Source organism: Gymnoscopelus microlampas (assembly GCF_963454915.1).
Source record: "Gymnoscopelus microlampas genome assembly, chromosome: 10".
NCBI lineage: Eukaryota > Metazoa > Chordata > Actinopteri > Myctophiformes > Myctophidae > Gymnoscopelus > Gymnoscopelus microlampas.
The window spans coordinates 15148200-15173069 of record NC_139947.1 but is presented as its reverse complement, the minus strand read 5'-3'; the positions used below and the strand labels follow the sequence as shown (position 1 = coordinate 15173069).

At 41.0% G+C, this 24870-nt stretch overlaps 3 protein-coding genes across 3 annotated transcripts; 2 read left to right on the top strand and 1 right to left on the bottom strand.

Annotated features, from left to right (window-relative positions):
- Window positions 1-5108: 5108 nt before the first annotated feature.
- Window positions 5109-10658, bottom strand: lhfpl4b (LHFPL tetraspan subfamily member 4b; the record flags this gene model as incomplete). The annotated part of the gene is made up of 6 exons (XM_084068134.1): window positions 5109-5238; window positions 5359-5411; window positions 5584-5731; window positions 7411-7490; window positions 8858-9062; window positions 10422-10658. 5 exons carry the CDS (start codon window positions 10656-10658, stop codon window positions 5386-5388), a joined length of 696 nt encoding a protein of 231 aa, XP_083924260.1. The 3' UTR covers window positions 5109-5238; window positions 5359-5385.
- A 2411-nt stretch (window positions 10659-13069) lies between these two features.
- On the top strand, window positions 13070-19954 carry LOC311054085 (uncharacterized protein). The gene is made up of 8 exons (XM_084069965.1): window positions 13070-13204; window positions 13643-13843; window positions 13941-14324; window positions 14639-15043; window positions 15324-15458; window positions 17265-17471; window positions 17565-17771; window positions 19464-19954. Exons 2-8 carry the CDS (start codon window positions 13661-13663, stop codon window positions 19836-19838), a joined length of 1896 nt encoding a protein of 631 aa, XP_083926091.1. The 5' UTR covers window positions 13070-13204; window positions 13643-13660; the 3' UTR covers window positions 19839-19954.
- Window positions 19955-21940: 1986 nt separating this feature from the next.
- LOC311052950 (P2Y purinoceptor 13-like) lies at window positions 21941-24405 on the top strand. The gene is made up of 4 exons (XM_084068269.1): window positions 21941-22043; window positions 22444-22651; window positions 22750-23139; window positions 24011-24405. The coding sequence occupies exons 2-4, from the start codon at window positions 22460-22462 to the stop codon at window positions 24383-24385; spliced, it is 957 nt and encodes a 318-aa protein (XP_083924395.1). The 5' UTR covers window positions 21941-22043; window positions 22444-22459; the 3' UTR covers window positions 24386-24405.
- Window positions 24406-24870: the final 465 nt, after the last annotated feature.

The following is a 24870-nucleotide window of genomic DNA, read 5'->3' as shown; positions in this document are numbered from 1 at the left end:
CAACAAACAAACAAAATAAAATATGTCCAACTTATAACTTAAACACAATAACATGTCTCCTTTTGTTGTTCAGAGTGTCATCTCTCTCTCCATCACTATGTCATCTTCCAGTGATTTGACAAAACAATTTCTGCATTGTTGTCAAGGCAACAAGATTGCTTTATCTTTGATGTCTTACTATCATTGTGGAGATGTTTGGTACTCTCATGGATAGTAATACAAGTAGGCTACACAAGAACGCACGCACGCACGTGCGCACGTGCGCACACACACACACGCGTGCATATACGCATGCAGCATCATGCATGCATGCGCGCAGACACATCAGAGTCTGCGCGCATTTCTTTCTACTGTACTCTGCTGTTTTCTATGAAAATGGTGAAGGACACTGAGGACACAATACTGTACAGCTATACAATAAGCTAACCAGGCCTTTCAGCAGAATTGATTGATAGATTTTATTATTATTCAACAAAATCCTGAGGATAGCACTTAAAACACTTATGTACAAAGTGGTCCTTAGTGTAAAACAGACACAAATCACATGGAAATAAATAAATAAAATGAATATACAAACAAACAAAACTCTAGTATCGCTTAAAGTAACACAAATTCACCTAAAACCTAATTAAACAGAACTAATGCAAAAAAACAAGCACCGATTTAAAACCTACATGTTTACCCACATGTATTGCACCAATTACTTCAAGTTCATCATTAGTTCTACCCACAAAGCCTGTCCTTCGATTGGCTTTGTTTTGTGCTTAACGGTAGATTGCTCCATAATAAAATGCCTGTTTAAAACATAGACTGTAAAAAAGAATGGACAAAGCCACTCCCCTGCTTTCTACAGAACGAAAATGAAGCCGATAGTTCAGGAACATGCATTCCTCCATCGTTAATATATAGAGCGTGCCAAAAATCCTGAAGGGGGCGTCAACAAGTGTCTTTTGGTAGCAGCGGACATCTTTGAGGGGTATAAACCAGGTTGACTTAACATTGCCCAAAACAAACATGTCTGCGCTACTATGCCGCGCCCCCCCGTGGTGACGACGTGTTGGCACGCTCTATACAGTTGGCCACGTCCGGAACTCAAACGCTATTGGTTGAGACCAGACACGTGACCAGCGAACCGGAAAACACCCCCAAAAATGCTATTGGTTGGGTAGCTTGTCAATCAAGAGCGGGGGCGGGGAATGAATGCTATTGGTTGTGTAGGTTGTCAATCAAATCATCCCGCCCCTCCTGGAGCATAGCCTACTTTATCGTCAATTTTAGAATAAATGGGACCATAATTTAGCAAAACGCATATCATGATGATTGAAAGGAGACTTTAAACTAGCAACTGGAAGCATATAGAATTTATGACAAGTTTTATTACGGTAAGAAAATCTAGTCTAAAGTTTGTCAAAAACCCATTCACTTGCGCTAAAATAAATTCTTTCTGACACTTCAGGTCGGCGCAGGGTAAAACAGCGCCACTCTGGCCATTCATAAGCTTCCGTGTTGGCCTCATCGTAAATATCCAAGCCTTGCCCCTTGGTTTAAAAAGGGAATTTCAAGCCATTTTACTCTGCACAACAGCCACTAACCCTGACATAATGTTTACTCTTGTATTAAGCCTACAACTAGAGGTTCGGCCACTATGCGGCCCTCACACCTACGCCGCACAGCCGATCCGACCAATATGTCTAAGTCATAGTGTCGGGGGCTTTGTCAGAGTACTCATTGTACCCGTCTGTCTGTCCCTTTTATGCCCATATAAGTGGTTGGATCGGTGGTTCTGGACAACTGGATATCCAAACTACTCGACGGCGTGCACTGCACTCCCTCGAGTCCTTGCCACTGCGCGCCCCGAATTTGAAGTCGGTAGGGGAATAATTACCATCTGACTATATATTATAATATGATGTGATATATTATATTAAAATATATAGTATAATATAGCCTATGATATTGTCCCTTGTTTGCCTATATATGGAGATCTCTGTATCTGTATCTGTCTGGTGCCTGTGTACCTTGTATGCTGTTGATAAGAGATATAGACAGAGATGTGGCTATCTCTATCTGTCTTTCCTTGTCCCTTTTATGCCCATATGGAGATCCCTAATGTTACTGTGGGAATTGGGAAAAGGTGGGTAAAGCTGTAAAAGAGGTGGAAAAGTCCTTATGTAATGTCTGAAGAGTACAAACAGACGAGAACTGACTACCTAATGAAGTGGCAGTTGTGGGGAATTCAACAGGTGTGGGGAATTTGCCAAATCAAGCTTTGGCTGGGGTTGGCATGGCTATCAATTGGCTCATTTGCCTTTTTCACAATGGCCGTATCGGTCGGATCGGCGGTTCTGGACAACTGCCTATCTGACCAACTCGACGCCGTGCACTCAACTCCCTCAGGTCGTCAGCGAATTTGAAGTCAGTCGGTCGGACGGTTCTCAAGATACATGAACTACAGACGTACAGACATACAGTACGTACAGAGATTTTGAAAAAAACGGTTGACAAGTATGGGCTCAGCCTATAATGGATGATGGATCACTGATTTGATTGATATGCTGCATGCCATGAGTATAAAATGGTATTTTCTGTTTTCTCAAACAGCTAACCAAAAGTGGAGCTGGTCATAATACAGCACTGTTTGAGAAACTTTAGAACTTTTTTTATGTAACAGTCCAAAGTGAGAACAGCAAATAGTTGATTAAAACTGCTATAGCTTTGATCATCTGAAACTAAGAAATTAACATGACAAAAATATCTTCTTTTTTGAGTCACACTAGTTTGATTTCATACTGGTTTTAGTTTGTTATTGACTTTTGAGCCTGAAACCTTTGGTTCATAAACCCCTGACCTTATTGCTTGAGCCACTGCTGGCATGGAAGCTGCAGGTGAGAACGAACGTACTTGATGGACAGTGACAATATGAAAATGTGCCAATTGGTGGACTTGAATCCCAAACCTTGCACTTACAAACCACTAACTGAGCTCTCGTGCCACAGAAGCATGGAAGATGCACTGAGAACATAATACTTAACCTGTAGCATTCAGATGGACAGTGAAAATGTAAAAATGTGCCAAACGGCTGGCTTGAACCCAAACCTTGTGCTTACAAACCACTGACTTAGGTCTCATGCCACAGAAGCACTGAAGCCGCAAGTGAGAACGAAATACTTAACCTTGTAGAATTTAGATGGACAGTGACAATGTGCCAATTGGTGGTTTTGAACCACAAACTTTGAGCTTACAAACCACTGACTCAGACTCTCGTGCCACAGACGCAAAAAAAAGACACATGGCCCTACAGCAGCTTGGAAGATGCTGGTGACAACAAAATAATAGGATTTGGATGCAGTCTAAACCTTTTCCAAGCAGTGGCATCAAGTCAGCTGAGACATTTTGAAATATTTTTAAATCATATTTTAAGATTAGCTGTTCATAGACACACACGGATGGACACACGGACGGACTTACGGACGGACACACGGACGGACGGACACACGGACGGACAGGGGCGAAAACATAGTCTCTGGCCTATACAATAATAATTATTTTATTTGAAAGCTTTTGGGTTGTGAAGACATCATGTCCTGAACTCAAAACAAACACACACACACACACACACACACACACACACACACACACACACACACACACACACACACACACACACACACACACACACACACACACACACACACAGAGTACACAGAAATGTAACAGGCTGGTTCTCAAAATGCACAATAAATTATATTGCAATAAATACAACATTAATATTAGAGTAATACAATATTAATACTACACAGACTACCCTATCTGTACAGGAAAATACTGACAGACCTGTGAGTACCATTGTTGTGTAATGGATGAATTAATGTGTAAAATACAGATATGCACCAGCATACAACATGATGCAGTAACAGGTTTGCAAGTTAATATACAGGGAAAATGCATGCAATAAGTAATTATAGAAATGTCATACATTCAGTATTGTCAATATGTCCACCAGGCAGAGATCAAGTTTTCACTGTGCGTGTGTGGGTGTGTGGGTGTGTGTGTGTGCCAAGATTATTCTAGTTAATTAAAACTCAACTAAAAACTAAACATAGCTATAAAAATAAAAACCGGACTTTAGAAAAAAACGGAAATGATATTGTGTACTTACTAAACTAAGTAAAATACAAATACAAAGAACATGTCTTAAGGTTTTTAGTCACAATTTGGTCACACGATGCGACGTGCTGCGAGCTTGCACTGTAGATTAATGTAGAGGCTATTCTTCCCAAATGTTCGCCCCCAGAATATGGACACTAGGGTTAACATCACAACACTGTTGACTGTGGATAATTCCCTCTACATAGCAGACGGACAAGCTTGGCAATGCAAAACTGGATTGAGAGGCCAAACTGTCTCCTCTCTCTCTCTCTCTCTCTATCTCATGCAGTTTCACACATACACACTGCTCTGAGATCTCTTTCCTGAGACTATGCTGGCATGGTCTGCCACCTCTCACATATAGCTGTGTACATCTTACATCCTACATGCCATTACTTTTCAGTTACATGTACAATTGACTGTCAACTTGTGTAGCCATTATGTCAATGACAAAAATGTAGAAACAGTTTACTCCCTCCTGCGAAGGACTCGCAAACTGACTGCGGGGCAGCGAACACCTGACAACGACATGTCAAATCGCACCCTTTCATCGACTGGTGATATTAACATAGTTCACACAAGGATCAATCACACGTTGCAGATTACGCAGAACATTGAATGACAGAAATCTTGCTGACATCGGAGCTGGGAGGGTTGCACACACTTATTGCAATGTATAAGGCTATAACAATGTAACGTCACGTTTGTCCTAGTGATGACAACAGACTACACTACTTGTCGATGTGTTCATTGTCCAAAGAATTGTATTCATACAGCCTGTCTACTTTGGTTGCCCCATAATGATGTAATGACAGTCCTTTGTTATATCCCTTCACCCATTGGCCCATGCCTTTCATCACATGATCCAGACAGATAGAACGATGGAGGGAAGTAGGGCACGCCTTCTGTCAGAGATGTGTGTTCTACAGAGGACACCTTTCTAGTTGGTATCTAAATAGAGAGAAGAGAAGAGAAGAGAAGAGAAGAGAAGAGAAGAGAAGAGAAGAGAAGAGAGAAGACTTCTCTGGCTTATATGTTTATCCTTTAGGACAACAGGATGGACAGAGGAATACAGCTGAGGGTTGATCCCTGGATCGGAGAAATAGGGGGGGAGAAGTGAAGATAAAAAGAGAAGAACAGAATAGAGGAATCGGTCAATAAAGAAGCATAAGATAGAGAGACAGAGAGAGAATCGGTCCAAGGACTCACCTGGTGAAACTGAACCAGAACATTTTCCTACGCTGATAATAGACCTGTAGTCACTGGAGAGAGAGAGAGAGAGAGGGAGACAAATGGTGAGAATATATTTTGGTAACACTTTCTTTGAAGCCATATCTATATCGCATTATAGATACATTCATAGAGCATTATACATTTATCATTTGAATTATATTGAACGGTTTCTCTGCTCATCCATCCATCCATCCATCCTACCATCTTTATTATCAGGTGGCAGTAGAGCATCCTGTCTGTTTCCCAGTACAAAGGCCAGTGTGGCCAGTATGGCGGCATCCAGTATTCCCAGGATGGCCAGTATATACGCCCAGTGCACTGAACAGTTCCCTGGAGAGAAGCTACTGACCTGAAGAGAGAGAAAGAGAGAGAGAGAGATGATAATAATAACTGGACATGTTTTAAGATGATAACAGGCTGACTTGGTAATTCATTTGATGTGGCTATAAGAATGTTGATATGAATCCATAACTTCACCAATAATTCTGGCTTGGCTTTCAGCCTAAGGCTTTGTTCAAATTGCAGGCGTTCAAATCGGTTCTTCGTGTGTGTGTGTGTGTGTGTGTGTGTGTGTGTGTGTGTGTGTGTGTGTGTGTGTGTGTGTGTGTGTGTGTGTGTGTGAGACTGACTGTCCACACTGTTATTTGTAAGTGATTGCAAAGCGCACGCCGCAAATCTTTTTGACATTTATAACATCCATACCTACAAGTAGCAGTTAAACATTGCATCACAAAATAATAATAAGTCACTAGTCCATACTCGGTGAAGTGCGCAGGCGAAAGTAGTTGCAAACGTGGGCCTATTGCGCATCCCGTAAAATGAGTACTTGAAGTGGGGAAAAAAAGTGTGAGAGCCCGTGCTCTCCTTGGCTCTATTACCCAGACGCCAGTGGCGACACTGTTGTACTATAAAACAGGTTTCAGTGTCTTGAGTGTCCAGACTGAGACGCATCTTTAAAAATCACATTTGAATCATATTTCAATCCACCTAGGAATGTAGTTTAAAAAATATATTTCCATTTTTTTTTGCTGTTCAGACTTGATAAAAACATTCCAAGATTCCAGATTCCTGGATAGGCCACAAATCAGATTTGGGCTGCTGAACATACAGTAGCCTAACTTTCCGTATTTTTTCCTTGGCACCAAAAGACAATTATCTCAATTTTGTCTACTCGAAGGAAATGTTGACACATCCAATCAATGCACTGACACAGCAAATGTATAGGACCATAGTCACTCTGTGAAAGAGCTATGCAATTCAGTGTCAGCTGCATATTTACGGTCAGCGATTTTGTTTATTTCATTAATGTGGCCTAACTGGAACATGTACTGTAAAGGTTGAACTGAAGTGTTCTGAGGATTGAACCTTGAGGAACTCCACGTCATGGTATTTCACCTGGATGCATAGACGGATTTCCGCGCGACGTCATCACAGAGCAGAATGCGCAATCTGCGCATGCTCGGGGGAAACGAATTGTTGCGCCGTTCACTCTGTTGTTATGTTCGGGAGTTAGATAGCCATAATTCTGCTATTATAGGCATAATAGGCATAATGCTGCTATTATATACAAACAGATCCAACTTCCAACAAATCATTTTTATTGAGTAAACAAGGTATTACAAACTGCATAATTTAATCTACTTTCATGAAACCCGGTGAAGATCATTTCTTTTATGAATGGACATTTGACCAGAGCTGCTGCGGGTAATGGCGCCCTCTATAGGCTTCCCCCTCCTCTGCGCGGTCATATCCTCTCATGTTTACTAACAGGAAACCTGTCTATAGTGGAGACAAAGTAGTCCATGTCTTGAAGATAATGTTTGAATTTGAATTGAGGAGGACCGTGCCAGTACAGACTCTCCTACTACTACTTGTAGTAAAAACCAAACATTCTACAAGTTCACAATGCATCGTGCTGTGACATGTTGTGAGCTTGTAGATTGGATATTTTTTGGTGCGCAACCAAGTATAAAACAGGCATTAGCATTACTGATAATAACAAGAAGATGTGGAGTGTAGTGAACTGACCTGCTCCCCACACAGAGCTCTCATCTCTGCACACTCCCAGGAGTCTGGGAACAACAGACAGGCCAACGCCATACATAACGCTGACAGAGAGAGAGAGACAGACAGACAGACAGACCGACAGACAGACAGGATAAACATTCAGTAAATGCTGTCAGTCTTTCCTCCTCTCTTGAAGGGATATTTTTTGATTACTTTTTGTTACATTTATTTTATTTATTTTGTATTTATTTTTTTTCATTTCCCAATAAAAAAAATAATGAAAAAAATAATTGAAAAAACAGCCCCCTTACGCATTAGAAGGACAATATCAGTCACCAAGGACGGGTGTTTTCAATGAATCTAACATAATTAAAATGGAGTCTGAAGTTACAATGGGTTTGTATAGGAAGGGGGCGTGTCTGATAAAATGAATATCAAATATCTAAATACTGAATCAAGCAACTTAAAAACTGCCTGGGATGTTCAAAAAAGCCTGAGTAGACGTTAAAATTACCCCAAACACGTTTGAAAGTGAAATATCCCTTTAACTCAAGTTCATCTCACACTGTACAATCTTTTTGAAACAAAATATAAATGTATTATGTCTTGTCCTGTCCAATTTTAGTAAAGTAAAGTAAAATCAAGGTATAAAAAGACGATCTATTAAAAAAGATTTTTAATTAAATGTAATCTTAAATCTTGCTTAAGTTAAATCCTCTCAAATATAAACTTTAATCAAATCAAAGTTTTTCAAATTGATGAGAAAAGATTTAACTTATTGACAAAATATGGGTCAAAAACATCGGTAATCGGTAGTCTAGACGAGTGGTTCTCAACCTTTTCAGGCCGTGACCCCCCAAAATAATCATATTTGAAATGGGGACCCCCAAAATAATCATGTTTGTACTGCGGACCCCCCAAAATAATCATATTTGGACTGGGGATCCCCCACTCTGACAAGCACTTGGAATGTAGGAGTTGAGGCATTACATTTTGTTTGACTCGGTTCCACAAATAAATATTGTGAATATAGCAGATCTACAAGCTCACAATGCCTCGCAACGCAAGGCGTTGTGAGCTGAGCTTGTAGATCGGTTGTTAGCTTGTAGATCGGTTGTGAGCTTGTAGATCGGCTATTTTCAAAAGTATTGCCTCTTTCTTATATTATTTGACAATTTGGCCAATGTTTGAGCAGTTTTTATCGTATAGTTTGTTGATTACTTTTGATGAAGTAATGGTCTTTTTTCTTCTCTTTATTCCCCCCCCCCCTTTTTAGGTATTAAAAAGATCTTAAAAGTCATTAAATTGTCACTTTACTGTCATCTAGGGACCCCCCCATAATCATGTGGAGACCCCCCTGGGGGTCCCGACACACAGGTTGAGAACCACTGGTCTAGACTGTACTCTCCCAAATCAGGATCGGAATCGGACCCAAAAGATCTGCCATGGGTCGGGCTCTGCTGTGTACCTGCTGTCAGCTGCAGCCAGGCGCAGATCTTGTAGACGGTGGCAGCGTTACAGAACCTGAAGAGGCAGAGGCATCCCACGCTGGTCCACACCATGGTCAGAGACACACACACCAGGACGGCTGAACTCTGGAACGCTGGCAGAGGAGTCAGAGTCGACAGCCGGCCACGACACTCTGGAACCGGCCACTCAGTCTCCACACACACCTAAACATACAGCTAGTTAGTCATTTAGTTAGGTAGGGTTAAGATAGATAGGTAGCTAGCTATTGAACTATAATATCGTCGCTGTCGGGCAAAAAACAGCTATCTCCATGTTTCAACTATTTCTTTTTTTAACAAATCAGTGCTATTGAGTGTGGGTTTTACAAATATTGAACCAATGAAAAGTATTAAAAAGCGCTTCTGATTAAACCTCCTAACTCCATTGGATCCTCAAACTGTCGGTCACCTAACCACCTGACTCCAACTTTCTTTTTTTCCATCTTTGATAAGAATGAAGAAGTCAGACGGAAAATGTCCACATTAATGGTCAAAAACCTCCTAACTCCACTTGAGCTGTATTTGGGTAAAGTGATGATAATATAAGGACACATTCAAGTATCTGACAATGTATAAAGTCACCATACCACCTTTGATGAGGCAGTGTTGTGTTGTTCTAAAAACATGTTTTTTTTTCCATTTCCTGAAAAGTTAATATTTTGGACATAGCTGGTTTCTGCCCTATAGCAGAGATATAATAATTTAGTATATAGATAGGTAGCTACTGAACTAGTAGTATAGTCATTTAGTTAGCTAGCTAGCCATTGAACTAGTAATAGTTCTAGTACAGTAATTAAACTAGTAACTAGTAATAGTCATACGAGACAGGTATATATTTCAATTGTCTTTTACAGTGGTTAGTACAGTAGGTATGTAGATAGGTAGTTTACAGGTAAGTAGTAACAGTCAATAATTAAGATGATAGTAGGAATGCAGCAATGCACTGATTAATCAACTGAACATCGGTATTGATGTTTATCTAAAAAAATGTTCCATGAATCTATCTATACATGATTGAAATTATGCTCATTAAAAGACAATGTGATGAATGACTGAAATACTTTACATTTATAATGAACATGTATTTGTTTCTCTCGTAGTAAAAACAAAAACAAAGCAAAAAACACATCAGTATCAGCTTCAGCTATCAGCCAAATTGTTATATAAAACATCAGCATCAGTATCATCCAAGAATTCCCCAACTGTATTGAAATTTAGACATTCATTTTCCCCAAATTTCCAGAACCCCTTACTTTTTTTTAAAAATGGTTAAAATAGCAGACCTATTTTCCCTATATTTGCAATAAGTAGCTAATGTGCCACTGCCTTCCAAGAAATGTAGTGGAGTCAAAAGTACAATAATAACTTTCAGAAGTAGTGGAGTGTAGTGAAAGTCACAAGTATCCAAAAATACAAATACTCAAGTTAAGTACAGATATTATACTTAAGTACAGTAGCCTACTCAAGTAAATGTACTTTGTTACTGTCCGCCACACTGGATTAGTGAGCACTGAGCAGCCTCACCTCAAACAGGCCCAGCGTGCCGCTGTGAGGCGCGGGTCCAGAGCCCCTGTGGTGGGTCTGGGTGCTGGTTCTGACCCAGGAGGGCTGCACCAGGACCACCAGCTGGATGATGGCCAGGCATAGAGAACACACGGCCCACAGGACCCCCACGGCACGCGCACTGCGCACAAACTCTGTCTGGTACAACCTGGCCACCTCCGTCACATGTGGGCCGGCAGGGTGAGGGGTCACTGCCATGGTAACCACCTGGAGGGGAAAGGGGGGTAAAGAAAGACAATATTTTATTATAGACTAATAATTTTAATGTGAATGAATCCCCCACTGCCTTTTTCTCTCGCTCTCTTCCACACTCATGAACACAGGATGAACACACACACACACACACACACACACACACACACACACACACACACACACACACACACACACACACACACACAGGAATAATTATGTCCACCATGTGTGTCTGTTTACACACCTTCATTCAAGGATTAGCAGCATCTCTCTCTCTCACCCACACACACACACACACACACACACACACACACACACACACACACACACACACACACACACACACACACACACACACCAGCAGCAGCAACCTACCACCACTGTCATGCTTACTGCAGGTCTATAGACGAATATAAACACGTCATGCACATCGGCCTATGTTCATCCAGATTACAGTTAGAGATGCTATAACTGCAGAGCGTTAGCATTGCTACACGACATGACGTCTGAAATAGAGAATATGAAAATTGTTAATAAACGTCTTCTTACTGTACGGCTGCTCTGTCGTTGTCCTCAGCGTTCTCTCTCTCTCTCCCTATCTCTCTCTCTCTCTCTCTCTCTCTCTCTCTCTCTCTCTCTGGACGGAGATTTATTTTCTGTATGTATGATGCAGGGGCTGGGGGCGGGGCGGAGGTCGCTGTTTTGCTGCTATCCCTCCGACTGATGGAGGTTGTATAAAATTATTCCATGACAAATATTACAGGCTACTGATATTAATAATAATGGAGCTCTACCGTACTGTTTCCCAAGCAATGGGTCGGGACCCATTTGTGGGTCACAGCAGATCGTTATGGGTCACGAGTAAATAAATCCTATCCCTTTTAATTTTTGGGTTTCCTACATTTTGTTTTGAATTATTATTTCAAAGCATTTTTCAAAAAATACATAGGCTACGTTGTGAGCTTGTAGATCTGCTATTTTCACTACCTTGGGTCCTGGGAAGACACATCACATTTATTTTTTGGGTCTCGAGCTCGAAAGTTTGGGAACCAGGGTATAGGGTAGAGGAGATGGAGAATATGAATGTACTAATGACCCGAGTCCCCTGGTGGAGATTCCACATTACTACAGACTGTACCTGACATCAAATCTATGACTAAAACTATGACGAAAATATTCTTCGACTACCTTTTTTCACTGACGAAAACTAAAAAAAAACTAAAAAGAAACTAAAGCTATGATGACTAAGACTAAATATATTGACAATTTCGTCTTGACTAAAATAACTAGTGGAGAAGTAGATCTGCTATTTTCAGCATGCAACCAAGTGTAAAATCAGCCATTGCGAGTCGTAATGGCCTATGGCCTGCCAAAATACATTTTTGTCAACAAAATCAACTGTAGATTTAGTCGACTAAAATCTTATGATATTTAGTCATACTAAAACTAAAACTTTTCAGATGATTAAAATATGACTAAAACTAAATGACATTTTATTCAAAAGACTATGACAAAATAAAATATTTAATATTTTAACAAAAGAAAAATTGCATGCACTCTAACACAATTTCTGGTTCATCCACATCCAACTATGCAAATGTTGTGTTATGTTTTAAATTGTCATAATAGGACTAAAGGGATTAAAAGCAAATGAGGGCCAAGTAAGTCCCATTTAGTTTTGAGTGCTCAAAATCTACTCATACAATTGTAATGTTTGTCTGGTGACTGTGGTTGGACCACATGGTGTGAGCGCACACACACACGAGCACACACGAGCACACACACACACACACACACACACACACACACACACACACACACACACACACACACACACACACACACACACACACACACACACACACACACACACACACACACACACACAAACACACACACACACACACACACACACACACACACACACACACACACACACACACACACACACACACACACACACACACACACACACACACACACACACACACAGAGTCTTCAAAGAGATGCGGGTGGGAAGAGGATGTTGACCTTCATGGAGGTTTATGAGGAACATGAGAAAGTGGTACAGGAACCACCTGGGGCAGGTAACTGCACAGAGGGAGGAGCATCCACCACAACCAGACTTGTTCTGTGCAGGAGGACTCGAGATCTGATCTAGAAATTAGTCCATGTCTTCACTGTTCATCCATCAACAGCCACTGAGACTTAACACCCGGGACAACGCTCCACACGTCCCAGACGATTCTCCCTTCTGGCTCTATGGAATGAACTCCCCATTGCAATTTATCACTCCCAATTGATGTATTGTGATGTATCTTGTGTCCTTGCTTACTGTTACTGCTAAATGCCTAAACTGTGAATTGTAAACTGATACATGCTAGCTGAGGCAGGTGAATACCCACGGAGCAGAACAAACATTTCAGCAGACAGTTGGATCAGGAAGCTCAGAAGCAAGGGGTCTTTCATTGAGAGGAAGACTGGCAGACTCATTGGACTGTGACAACACAGCCACTCATTAGTCATTATAGCTCCAGAGACCACACATTGTAAGTACAATTTAATATAAAATGTGTTATTTGGCATTCAAGAGCAGAAACTTTATTGGGTGTGGAGGGGGGTAAGGAACCTGGATATTGATGGGGAGCGCAGGTCCAAATGTTCTAGATGTTATTAAAATGTTGTTATTACTTTTTTTTTTCACTGAGAAGTATTTATTTTAAAATAGGCCATCCTAGAAAGTGGCAATGTTATAGCTTTTTGGTCCCAAATGCAAAAGATATAATGCAACTAATACTTATTAAGATGAGTCAGCCTCGAAAATAGTAACTCTTTATCATTGGAACATGTACTGTATGTATACATACAACATGTACAGTATGTATCCATCCATCATGCATTTACAGTGTTTTGTCTCTCACACTGTAAATTAATTCTGTTCTCTGTTTCTCTTTCTTTCATTTCATAATTTCTCTGAACTAGTTTAGACTCTCCAGGTTGTGAAGATGAACACCACAACAACCAATAACTCCACAAAGTGTGTTCTAGATACCACTGTGACTGCTGTGGTCTTCCCCTGTTTATATAGTGTCCTCTTTCTAGTGGCACTGGTACTGAACAGTCTGGCTGCATGGATCTTTTACAAGATCCCCACTACCTCCACATTTGTGGTCTATCTAAAGAATGTGGTGAGTGAATGGATGTGTGTTGGAAATGTATTTGTCAGTGCAAAAAAATAGAAAAAAACATTACAAAGTTATTAATGGTATGATCCTTCACCAATAGGTGGTGGCTGACATGCTCACGACTCTGACCATCCCTGTGAAGATGCTGGATGATATTGATTTAGGCTCCTTCCGCCTGCGTGTCTTCTACTGTCGATACTCAGCCCCTCTGTTCTACCTCTCCATGTATGTCAGCATACTTTTTATGGGCCTCATCAGTCTGGACCGCTACCTGAAGATAGTCCGGCCATTTGGGAGATATGCTGTGCAGAAGGTCAGGGTTGGTCAAGTGCTGAGTGCAACTGTCTGGGTGGTGATGTCATCTCTAACACTGCTAATCGTCATCATGGCTGACAAGCCACCACAGCTCTCTGAAGGCAAACTGAAGTGTTCCTCTCTGTGGCGTGAGCAGCGCTTGTATAAGACAGCCTACCTCTTCTTTCAGGTAACACTTCTAAAGTTTGCACAGTAATTATCTCTGCCAGCCCGGACGGATACTGTTTGTTTCCCACACCACAGTCTGTGCACCACTGTACTTAACTAATAGGTTGCAGTGTGTGTGTGTGTGTGTGTGTGTGTGTGTGTGTGTGTGTGTGTGTGTGTGTGTGTGTGTGTGTGTGTGTGTGTGTGTGTGTGCATGCGCGCGTGCGCGCATGTATGTGTGCGTGTGCATGTGCGTGGAAGTAAAACAAGGTCCAAACACATGACATCTCAGTGGAGTGAATGCTTTGTTGTTCTTTCTATTGATTTTGTGTCCAGGTGGTGTTCTGGGGCACACTGGCTCTGATGCTGTTCTGCTACACCTTCATCAGCAGGAAGGTGTATGAGTCATTCACAGCCTCCAGGAGCAGCTCCAAAGTGACCAGTCGCAGAATCAAAGCAAAGGTCTTCGTTGTGGTAGCAGTGTTTTTCATCTGCTTTGCCCCCTTCCACTTTGCCCTTGTTCCCTACGTATTGAACCAAACCCGAAACACAGCAAACCACTGCAGAGCACGGAACACCATCCACATCGCCTATGAGACCACCAAGTGGCTGTCGACCATGAATGCGTGTCTGGATCCACTCATCTACATATTCCTGTGCAAGACGTTCCGAAGAAATCTGACAGCCACACTCAGCCGCAAGCCCCTCCGACGACAAGGCAACATGGACATGTGTGTCACAGTGTGTGACAGGAAAGGCTGTTAAACTTAACTTCGCATTCACCAGGCTTTCATCACAGTGGAAAGCCTGGTTTCTATCTGGAGACTGCTTACCGTATCCAGTAATTTGCTTCAACACCACCCTCTCATACAGTATAGTCATCTGTGGAAGCATATATGTATGTGCAATAACTTGCACTCTGGGTTCACCGAGAGGCCCTGCAGATTACTAATGTGCTTGGCTGTAAAGGCCAGGAGCAGTGCTGTCTTAAGAGACAACCCCATCATCTCTTTCTCTAAAGGCTCAAAAGAGAGTCCATCCAGCACCAATGGCAGATCCCATTTGTCTGGAAACCAGTTGGAGGCACCTCACTCCCTTCATGAAGCGACACACCAAAGGGTCAACGGGGTGCCTTCCAAGCCAATATGGCTGCCAGGTATACGCTCACCGTAGACAATGTCCTCCTCTGCTTCCAATATCTCCTTAAGGAAAGATAGGATGCTCCCCACAGGTGCTTGGAACGCAATGAAGTGTAATCTCTCACACCACGTTATGAACATGGGCCACTTAAAGTCATAGAAAGATCTAGTAGAACTAGAAAGAAAAAAGGGAACTGTCCTAGACCTAATTCCTCAGCATTTCTGAGACATGTGGCTATGAAATCTGGTTTGAGGACATCACATGCACATCACGACCTAAAAGTGTGAACTTCCTACAGTAGGTCCAATATACTGTAGACATTTTAACGGGTTAATAAGTCAAAATTATTAGGGTTTTTCTATTAATCGTTTTTTTTTAAACTAATACTGTATATAAAGTATGTATACATTTTCTATACTGGGTCTACAGTAGATTGTCTAGCTACTCTGGTTTCTAAATTTGATACTGTCCTTCGGTAATGAATATGACTATTTTCTGCTTCTTCTAAATTCAGTTTGTGTTCCATTTTCAAGTTCTATTCATATTTTCTTTATTGTATTTTTTGGAGTGTGTATGCATGTATGTATGTGCATACAATACATGTAGGCCTAATGAAGCACTGATGTGCTAATAGATAATACATGATCTATTAGCAGACAGCTTCATTGTCTTCTATGTCGTATACATTTAGAGAATACATTGTTTTACACTGGAAGCCATTCATCATTGCCACCAAAAGCTTAGTTATATTTTTAAAAAGAAATATGACGAAAAGGCTAGTATGGATAATTTGAATATTGTATTCACTATGATTGGTAAAAATTCTCAGCTATGGAAAAATCGTGTTTTTGTCAGGACGAAAGTAAATAAAAGCAAATGAGGGTAAAGTAAGTATCAGTTTTTAGTGCTCAAAATCAACTCATAACGTTTGTCTTGTGACTGTGGTTGGACAATGTGGTGCGAACACACACACACACACACACACACACACACACACACACACACACACACACACACACACACACACACACACACACACACACTTCAAAAAAAGAGTGGAAAGAGGATGTTAACCTTCCTATAGGTTCATGAGAAACACCGCAGTGTTCTCTCGTTCTTAGCACCAGAAAAGAGGTGGTGAAGGACCCAGGGCAGGTCACTGCACAAAGGGAGGACCTTGGGTGAGGGGTGACAAGCAGGAGGTCTCTCTAGATCGGGGTTGAGAAAGGAGTCATCCATCAAAAGTCACTGAGACTGATATTAAGCTAGCTGAGGCAGGTGAACACCCTCAGAGCACAACAAACCTCCCAGAAGGCAATTGGAACGGGAGACGGCAGACAGCAGACTCATTGGATTGGATTGTGACACCACCACAGCCACACTTTTTAACTCCAGAGACCACACATTGTAAGTCCAGTTTAATATAGAATCTGTTATTTGGCATTCGGCAGAAACCTAAACGGTTTGGCATTTTTAGTGGATGTACAGTAAGGAACCTGGACATTGGATATGGGGGCGCTGGTCCAGAAAAGGTTGTGAATGGTCCACAATGTTATTAAAATGTATTGCTGTTATGTAAAATACAATATTTTTACATTTTAAAAGGCTGTTTCACTGATATGTAAACAGGCATTTATTTTAGAATAGGCCATCCTAGAAGGTGGCAATGTTATTACCTTATGGTCGCAAAGAAAAAAACTAATACTGCAACTAATACCCAAGACTTATTAAGATAAATTAGCCTACAAAGTACAACTTTTTGTTGTAATTTCATTTTGCTCTCTATTTCTTCTTTCTTTGATTTCCTCATCTCTCTGAACAGCTTTCCACTCTCAAGGTCATGAACATGAACACCACAACATCCAATAACACCATGGAGTGTGTTCTAGATACCAGTGTGACAGCGGTGGTCTTCCCCTGTTTATATAGTGTCCTCTTTCTAGTGGCACTGGTACTGAACAGTCTGGCTGCATGGATCTTTTACAAGATCCCCACTAAATCCACATTTGAGGTCTATCTAAAGAATGTGGTGAGTGAAGGCATTTTAAAAATGTCATTTGTCAGTGCCATGATATAGAAAAAACTGAACAAAGTGATTCATATTATGATCCTTCACCAATAGGTGGTGGCTGACATGCTCATGACTCTGACCATCCCTGTGAAGGTGCTGAAGGATGCAGGTGTGGGCTCCTTGCCCCTGCTTGTCTTCTACTGTCGATACTCGTCCATTCTGTTCCACCTCACCATGTATGTCAGCATACTTTTTCTGGGCCTCATCAGTCTGAACCGCTACCTGAAGATAGTCCGATCTGCTGTGCAGACGGTCAGGGTTGGTCAGGTGCTGAGTGCAACTGTTTGGGTTGTTATGTTATGTCTAACGCTGCCAATTGTCATCCTGGCTGACCAGCCACCACAGATGTCTGGAGGCGAACTGAATTGCGCCTCTCTATGGAGCGAGCTGCGGTTGTATACAGCAGCCCACCTCGTATTGCAGGTAACACATCTAAACCTGTCAGTTTAATTGTCTAAATGCAACTGTGATGGACTGTATTACTGCAACATTATACTGTAGATGGGGAAGGAAGTAGCGATACTAAGTACTTCACTCTAACACAGAGGTGTACAAACCTTTTCAACAATGATCCTGTTGATCCATGCTTGTCACAACCCAACCCAATGTAGTATTTATTCATAATAATGAATTGCATAGGTGGATTAAGTACTCAACCCCAGTACTTGAGTACAGATATTCCTGGTCAAATTTACTCCACTACAAGTAAAAGTAGCTCAGTCAAAATGTTACTCAAGTAAGAGTAAAAAAGTAATTGCTTTTAAATATACTTAAGTATTCAAAAGTGCATGCTTTGAAAATACTTAAAGTACAAGTAAAAGTACATGCTTTTAAAAATACTTAAAGTACAAGTACAAGTAAAAGAAAAAAGTAGGAGTACATTTCTTAATTTTTTATATCAGCTGTAATGTTTTCTCAATGAATTTATAGGAGCCAGAAACACGGCTAGCGTGAGAGCAGAAGTGTGGCCTTCATTTTAGGGAAGAAAAAAGAAACGGCTAATCTAAAAGTACTCAGTACTTTACAGCCTTCCTAGAAATGTACTAGAGTAAAAGTAAAATATTTGTCTTGGAAATGTACTCAAGTAAGAGTAATAAGTATCAAAAAAATCTAATACTCAAGTAAAGTACAGTACTCAAGTACATTTACTCCGTTACTGTCCACCACTTATGAATTGTCATTTGATTGTTTGACTGCTGACAACAGCCATGTTTTTAACAATTAAAAGCTAAGGCATAAAGCACTCAGGGAAGTGATAAAGTCAAAGATTGCCCCCCATGGCGCCAGCCAACCAAGCAGTGGTCATATAACACCAAATTCAGGACACTCATTGACCATTTGTGGATGTTGGATGAAACATCCATGGACAAATGGAGCATGTACTGTATGGGACAAACTGTCCATCGACATACGTAGCATGACTAACTGCAAATATCCATGGATGAACACATGTGTGCGGGATGAACTGTCCATGGAAGAAAAGCATAAATTTGTTTGTTTTCTTTGATTGATCCCCCCTCCCTCCTCTTCCCTCTCTTTTTTTCTATGGAAATAACAATACGGTAGAACTTGCACGAAAACAAATTACACACACTTTTTTTTACTTCTGTAAACCTGTGATCTGACAATAAAGCTGATTCTGATACTGTACATAAACAAATGCATGGAACACATAGCCCACATATAGTAAAAGTAAAAACATCAGCAACTTCACTTGCAGTGCAGTACAGTATGTTTAATGTTTAACTAAAAGTTTTTCTCCCCCAATATTTGGTACTGTATGTAAGTAAATACATTGCCATTCTAATGTTTCCATACACAATTAAGTGACCCAACAGATGTCTTCCGTGATGACCCAAGATTGGTTCCTACCCCACGGTGCACGGTGCACTCTTAACTATCCGCTTGCATTGAGTCTTATTGTTCTTTCTATTGATGTATTGTGTCCAGGTGGTGTTCTGGGGCACACTGGCTCTGATGCTGTTCTGCTACACCTTCATCTGCAGGAAGGTGTATGAGTCATACACAGCCTCCAGGAGCAGCTCCAAAGTGACCAGTCGCAGAACCAAAGCAAAAGTCTTTGTTGTGGTAGCAGTGTTTTTCATCTGCTTTGTCCCCTTCCACTTTGTCCGTGTTCCCTACACATTGAACAAAACCCAACAATCTGTAGAATGTAGTGCACGGAACACCATCTACATCGCCTATGAGACCGCCAAGTGGCTGTCGACCACAAACGTGTGTCTGGATCCACTCATTTACATATTCCGGTGCAAGATGTTCCGGAGTCAACTGACAGCCACACTCCGTTGCAAGCCCCTCACATAAGGAACTATGGACATGGATCTTACACACATCTAGATAATATGGAGGCACAATGTCCTCCCTGCTCACCTGCCTCTACACTGGCAGGTGAGCCAGAGCCAGTACATTACAACACCAGTGGCAACACAAACAGTGTTTTTGTTTTTACATGAACAATAAAGGCAAGATAAATTATGATAAAGGTTTTATGCAAACATGACTTATGGGACTTCTAAAATATTGATGACAGCACTTGATCAAGTTTCATGTATAGATGAGATTTCAGTTCCTTCTTTATCATTTGACTGTCAGCTGGAAACCTAGTCAAATGATGTGTGGTTTGTCCGTGTCTTTCCAAGTTCTCTTTCTTCGCCATCATCACTTTGAAGTGGTTGCTGAAGAAAAACAAATACATACTTAAAATGCAGATGACAGCACATGATCCAGTTTCATGTACGGTACACATACAGCCCATGTGTGACTGAGATATACTATATATACTTATTTAGTTTTTAGTATTTAGTTTCTCAGCTGAAAAAAGTCTGAAATGATTTGTGGTTTGTGTTTGTCACAGGTCTTTGCTCCATGTTCCCTTATTTCACCACCACGGCATACTTTGTTGCTGATGAGACAAATACATTTCCTTTTTTTTTTCTTCCGCAAGTTTTTCCGCATTATACACAAAACACAACAAAATGGATTGGCATACTCCAAAACCCACCCACCCACTCCTCAGACCCGTACAAAACATGAAGAACAAGACTAGAACAAAACATACAAACAATAGAATAGAATTAAAGTAAAAAAAAAAAGGAAGGAAAAAACATACACGCACACACACACACACACACGCACACGCACACGCACACGCACACGCACACACACACACACACACACACACACACACACACACACACACACACACACACACACACACACACACACACACACACACACACACACACACACACACACACACACACACACACACACAAAAGAGAACAAAAGAGAACAAAAGAAAATTACACTATGGGGTTACACTTTCTGCTTACATTTTGTCCACAAATGTCAAAAAAGGTTACCATGCTGTATAGAACTTTGATATGGACCCTTGAAGGGAATACTATCCTTTCCAGTTTAATACACTGCATTTACCCCTTTGATCCAATGAGAGTAAGTGGGAGGAAGGGGTTCTGTCCATTTGAAAAGTATCAGTTGTCTGGCCAACAACGTAGAGAAGGCCAAGACAGTACCTTTAATACTTACACATCCGGCGCAGCAGTAGAAGGAAGTCCTAGACCTTCCTCAGCGTTTCTGAAACTTGTGGGTGTGAAGTTTGGTTTTAGGCCATGCTATTGTTTGTTCTGTTGATATTGTATGTTAACTCTAGTTAAGTTCAGTAAAACCTTCATTAGGCTTGCTGGTGCAAGTAGTTCTGAAGGTACATTGACGGTTAAGATTGTTACCAGTTTGGATTGTGCCAGCTTTTTGGACAGATTACTTTAGTGAAGTTACTGTAGGTTATAGTAGCACTCACTCTGTAATCATTATTTTTTATGTTTGTTAGATTAGACAGTTTCTGAAACTCAAGATTAAGTTCAGATTGATTTTGATTATTTATTGAGCTGCCCCATATATCATGTCTTCTGTTAAGGTATAAAATCATGTTTACAATGAAATGATCAATAAAACCCAGACTTCACTTTACAACCTGTATGTGACAATCCTTCATTTCCCTCCCCACATTGTTATTATATAAATATATTCTGGATTATGAAGCAAAAACCTTTGTTTCTGTTTTTCTGTAATATTTTTTTCTTCTCCTGTTTTTTCTTTTAAAAACTTTTTTTTGAGACTTAAATTGTTTTCCTTATTTGTCATGTACTGTATGTACTTTATGTTGATAGGCGGAATAAGCTATTTATCTTCAGCCTATACATTTTTGGTCATAACTATATGTATTGTTGTTTTAATGCGAATGGACCATATTGTTTGCATAGTGAACTGATGACCAAAATAAAAACTTGCAAAGTGAAAGTGAAATCAACAGCCACTGAGTGATACATGCTAGCTGAGGCAGGTGAACACCCACAGAGCGGAAATCCTCTCAGCAGACATTTGGAACGGGCATCTCAGAAGCAAAGGGTCTTTCACTGACTGAGAGGACGACTGGCAGACTCATTGGGATTGTGACAACACAGCCACTCATTAGCTCCAGTACCACACATTGTAAGTCCAGTTTAATATAAAGTCTGTTATTTGACATTCAAGAGCAACAAATTAGGTTGTAGCCTAAATTTAAATTGGGTGTGGGGGACGGTAAGGAACCAGGATACTGGATAGGGGGCCACTGGCCCAAACATTATGTTTTTAAATGTTACTGTTATTTAAAAATGTGCATGTATATTTTAAAGCTTGTTTCAGTGCAAGGATTGAATTTTAAAGTACAACTTTTGTAAAACTTTAGTACAAGTAACACCAAAGACTTAATTAAGTTAGCTTACAAAGTGCTACTATTATTGTTCGAAAAAAAAAAAAAAAAATCTAACATGAATTTACAGTCTTTTGTCTCTCACTGTAAATTCATGCCTCTCCATTTCTTCTTTGATTTCCTCATCTCTCTGAACAGCTTTCCACTCAAGGTCATGAACATGAACACCACAACATCCAATAACACCATGGAGTGTGTTCTAGATACCAGTGCGACAGCGGTGGTCTTCCCCTGTTTATATAGTGTCCTCTTTCTAGTGGCACTGGTACTGAACAGTCTGGCTGCATGGATCTTTTACAACAAGATCCCCACTACCTCCACGTTTGTGGTCTATCTAAAGAATGTGGTGAGTGAATGGATGTGTCTTGGAAATGTATGTGTCAGTGCAAAAATATAGAAAAAAACATTACACGGTCATTAATAATAAGGATCCTTCGCCAATAGGTGGTGGCTGACATGCTCACGACTCTGACCATCCCTGTGAAGATGCTGAATGATATTGATTTGGGCTCCTTGCGCCTCCGAGTCTTCTACTGTCGATACTCTGGCGTTCTGTTCTACCTCTCCATGTATGTCAGCATACTTTTTCTGGCACTCATCAGTCTGGACCGCTACCTGAAGATAGTCTGGCCATTTGGGAGATATGCTGTGCAGAAGGTCAGGGTTGGTAAGGGGCTGAGTGCAACTGTCTGGGTGGTGATGTTATCTCTAGCACTGCCAATCGTCATCCTGGCTGTCCATCCACCGCAGCTCTCTCGAGGCAAACTGAAGTGCATCGACCTGTGGAGTGAGGTTGGTCTGCGCTGGTATAACGCAGCCCAATTTGTTTTTCAGGTAATACATTAACTTTGCACTGTAACTGTCTAACATGGAATATAGTATATATACTATATATATCATCTCTATGATATATATAGTATATATATATATATATATATATATATTGTGATATATCACAACAGTTAAATGACCAACCCAATGTAGTATTTAATATCCCCATTACTAGGCCAGAACGGCCAAAGGTGAGGGATTATGTTTTTGTCCCCATGAGTCTGTTCACAATGTCTGTGCTGTCAGTGAGGCTGTATGTCTGTCTGTCTGTGCGTAACCTCGTGTCACCAGTCTTTCCACCTCGGAGGAAAGCCTGGTAAGAGTTATTAAAGACCCATATGATCCGGTCTAGGCCACGCCTACTGAAAAAAAAGAAAAAAGAAAAGAATTCTCTTTCCGGATTCTGCCCATCCGGTTTTGCGGTGCCGCTTTGTTTTGGTTCCCCAATCCCTATTTAAATGGAATAGAATTTCCCCGTGGGATAATACAGACGCTAAATAGTCTCCGGATAGTGCACGCACATTTATATTAAAAAAATAAGCTAAACTACGCCGCATCAAGGATTTTATTAGGACGGCCCTATTTTGGGGTGACGTCTTTCCGGATCTGCCCATCCGGCCACCTGATGACGCGGATGACGCGCCTGGTGACGTAGAGTTACTTCCGCTCCCGACCGGATCATAGACACGAAAAGATATGCTGCCCAGGCTGGTCTGTGCGCAGCTAATCTTGGGCACGCAGGACCGATCAGCATGAAACTTTGCATGCACACTCCCCGTGGGCCAAACATTTCAAATCAACCTCATGGTGGCACTTGAACAGGCCGCTTCAAGTGAATGCTTTGTTGTGCTTTCTAATGCTGTACTGTGTCCAGGTGGTGTTCTGGGGCACACTGGTTCTGATGCTTTTCTGCTACACCTCCATCAGCAGGAAGGTGTATGAGTCATACACAGCCTCCAGGAGCAGCTCTGAAGTGACCAGTCGCAGAACCAAACCAAAGGTCTTCGTTGTGGTTGCAGTGTTTTTCATCTGCTTTGCCCCCTTCCACTTTGTCCGTATTCCCTACAAACTAAACCAAATCCTACTGTCTCTAGGGTGTAGAGCACAGAACACCATCTACATCGCCTATGAGATCTCCAAGTTGCTGGCGTACACAAACCCATGTCTGGATCCACTCATCTACATATTCCTGTGCAAGACGTTTCGCAGATATCTGACAACCACTCTCAGCCGCAAACCCATCTCATAAGACGCGACGGACACAGATGTTCAACGCAGTCACAATGTGAGACATGGAAAACTCATGGACCTTTATACTCTATAACAGGGGTGGACAAACCTTTGGCTGTATGAGATCTTCTTTAAGACTGGCGAGAACTACATACGTTTGGTTTGAAGGCTCTGTTTCAATTTATTCATTCCCTAAGCATGGCAATATTTATTTAGTGATATGCCAAATAGATATTTACCCCTGCACCACTCGTGCACAAAACCCTACTCTTTAAGCATGACTATAATACCAGCATTGAAACAAAATTTTATATCTTTAAGATTTCTTTTCATACATGTACTTCAAAATTACATTGAAATATTTGTCCACCATGCATATCTAATGGACAAAAGGATCAAATTAAGAACTGTAATTATGGCTGGGTGGGGAGGGAAGTGGTATTGTTGAATGTGTGATGAAAACTTTAATATGTGACTGGTAAAATATTCAGATTTAATTTAATC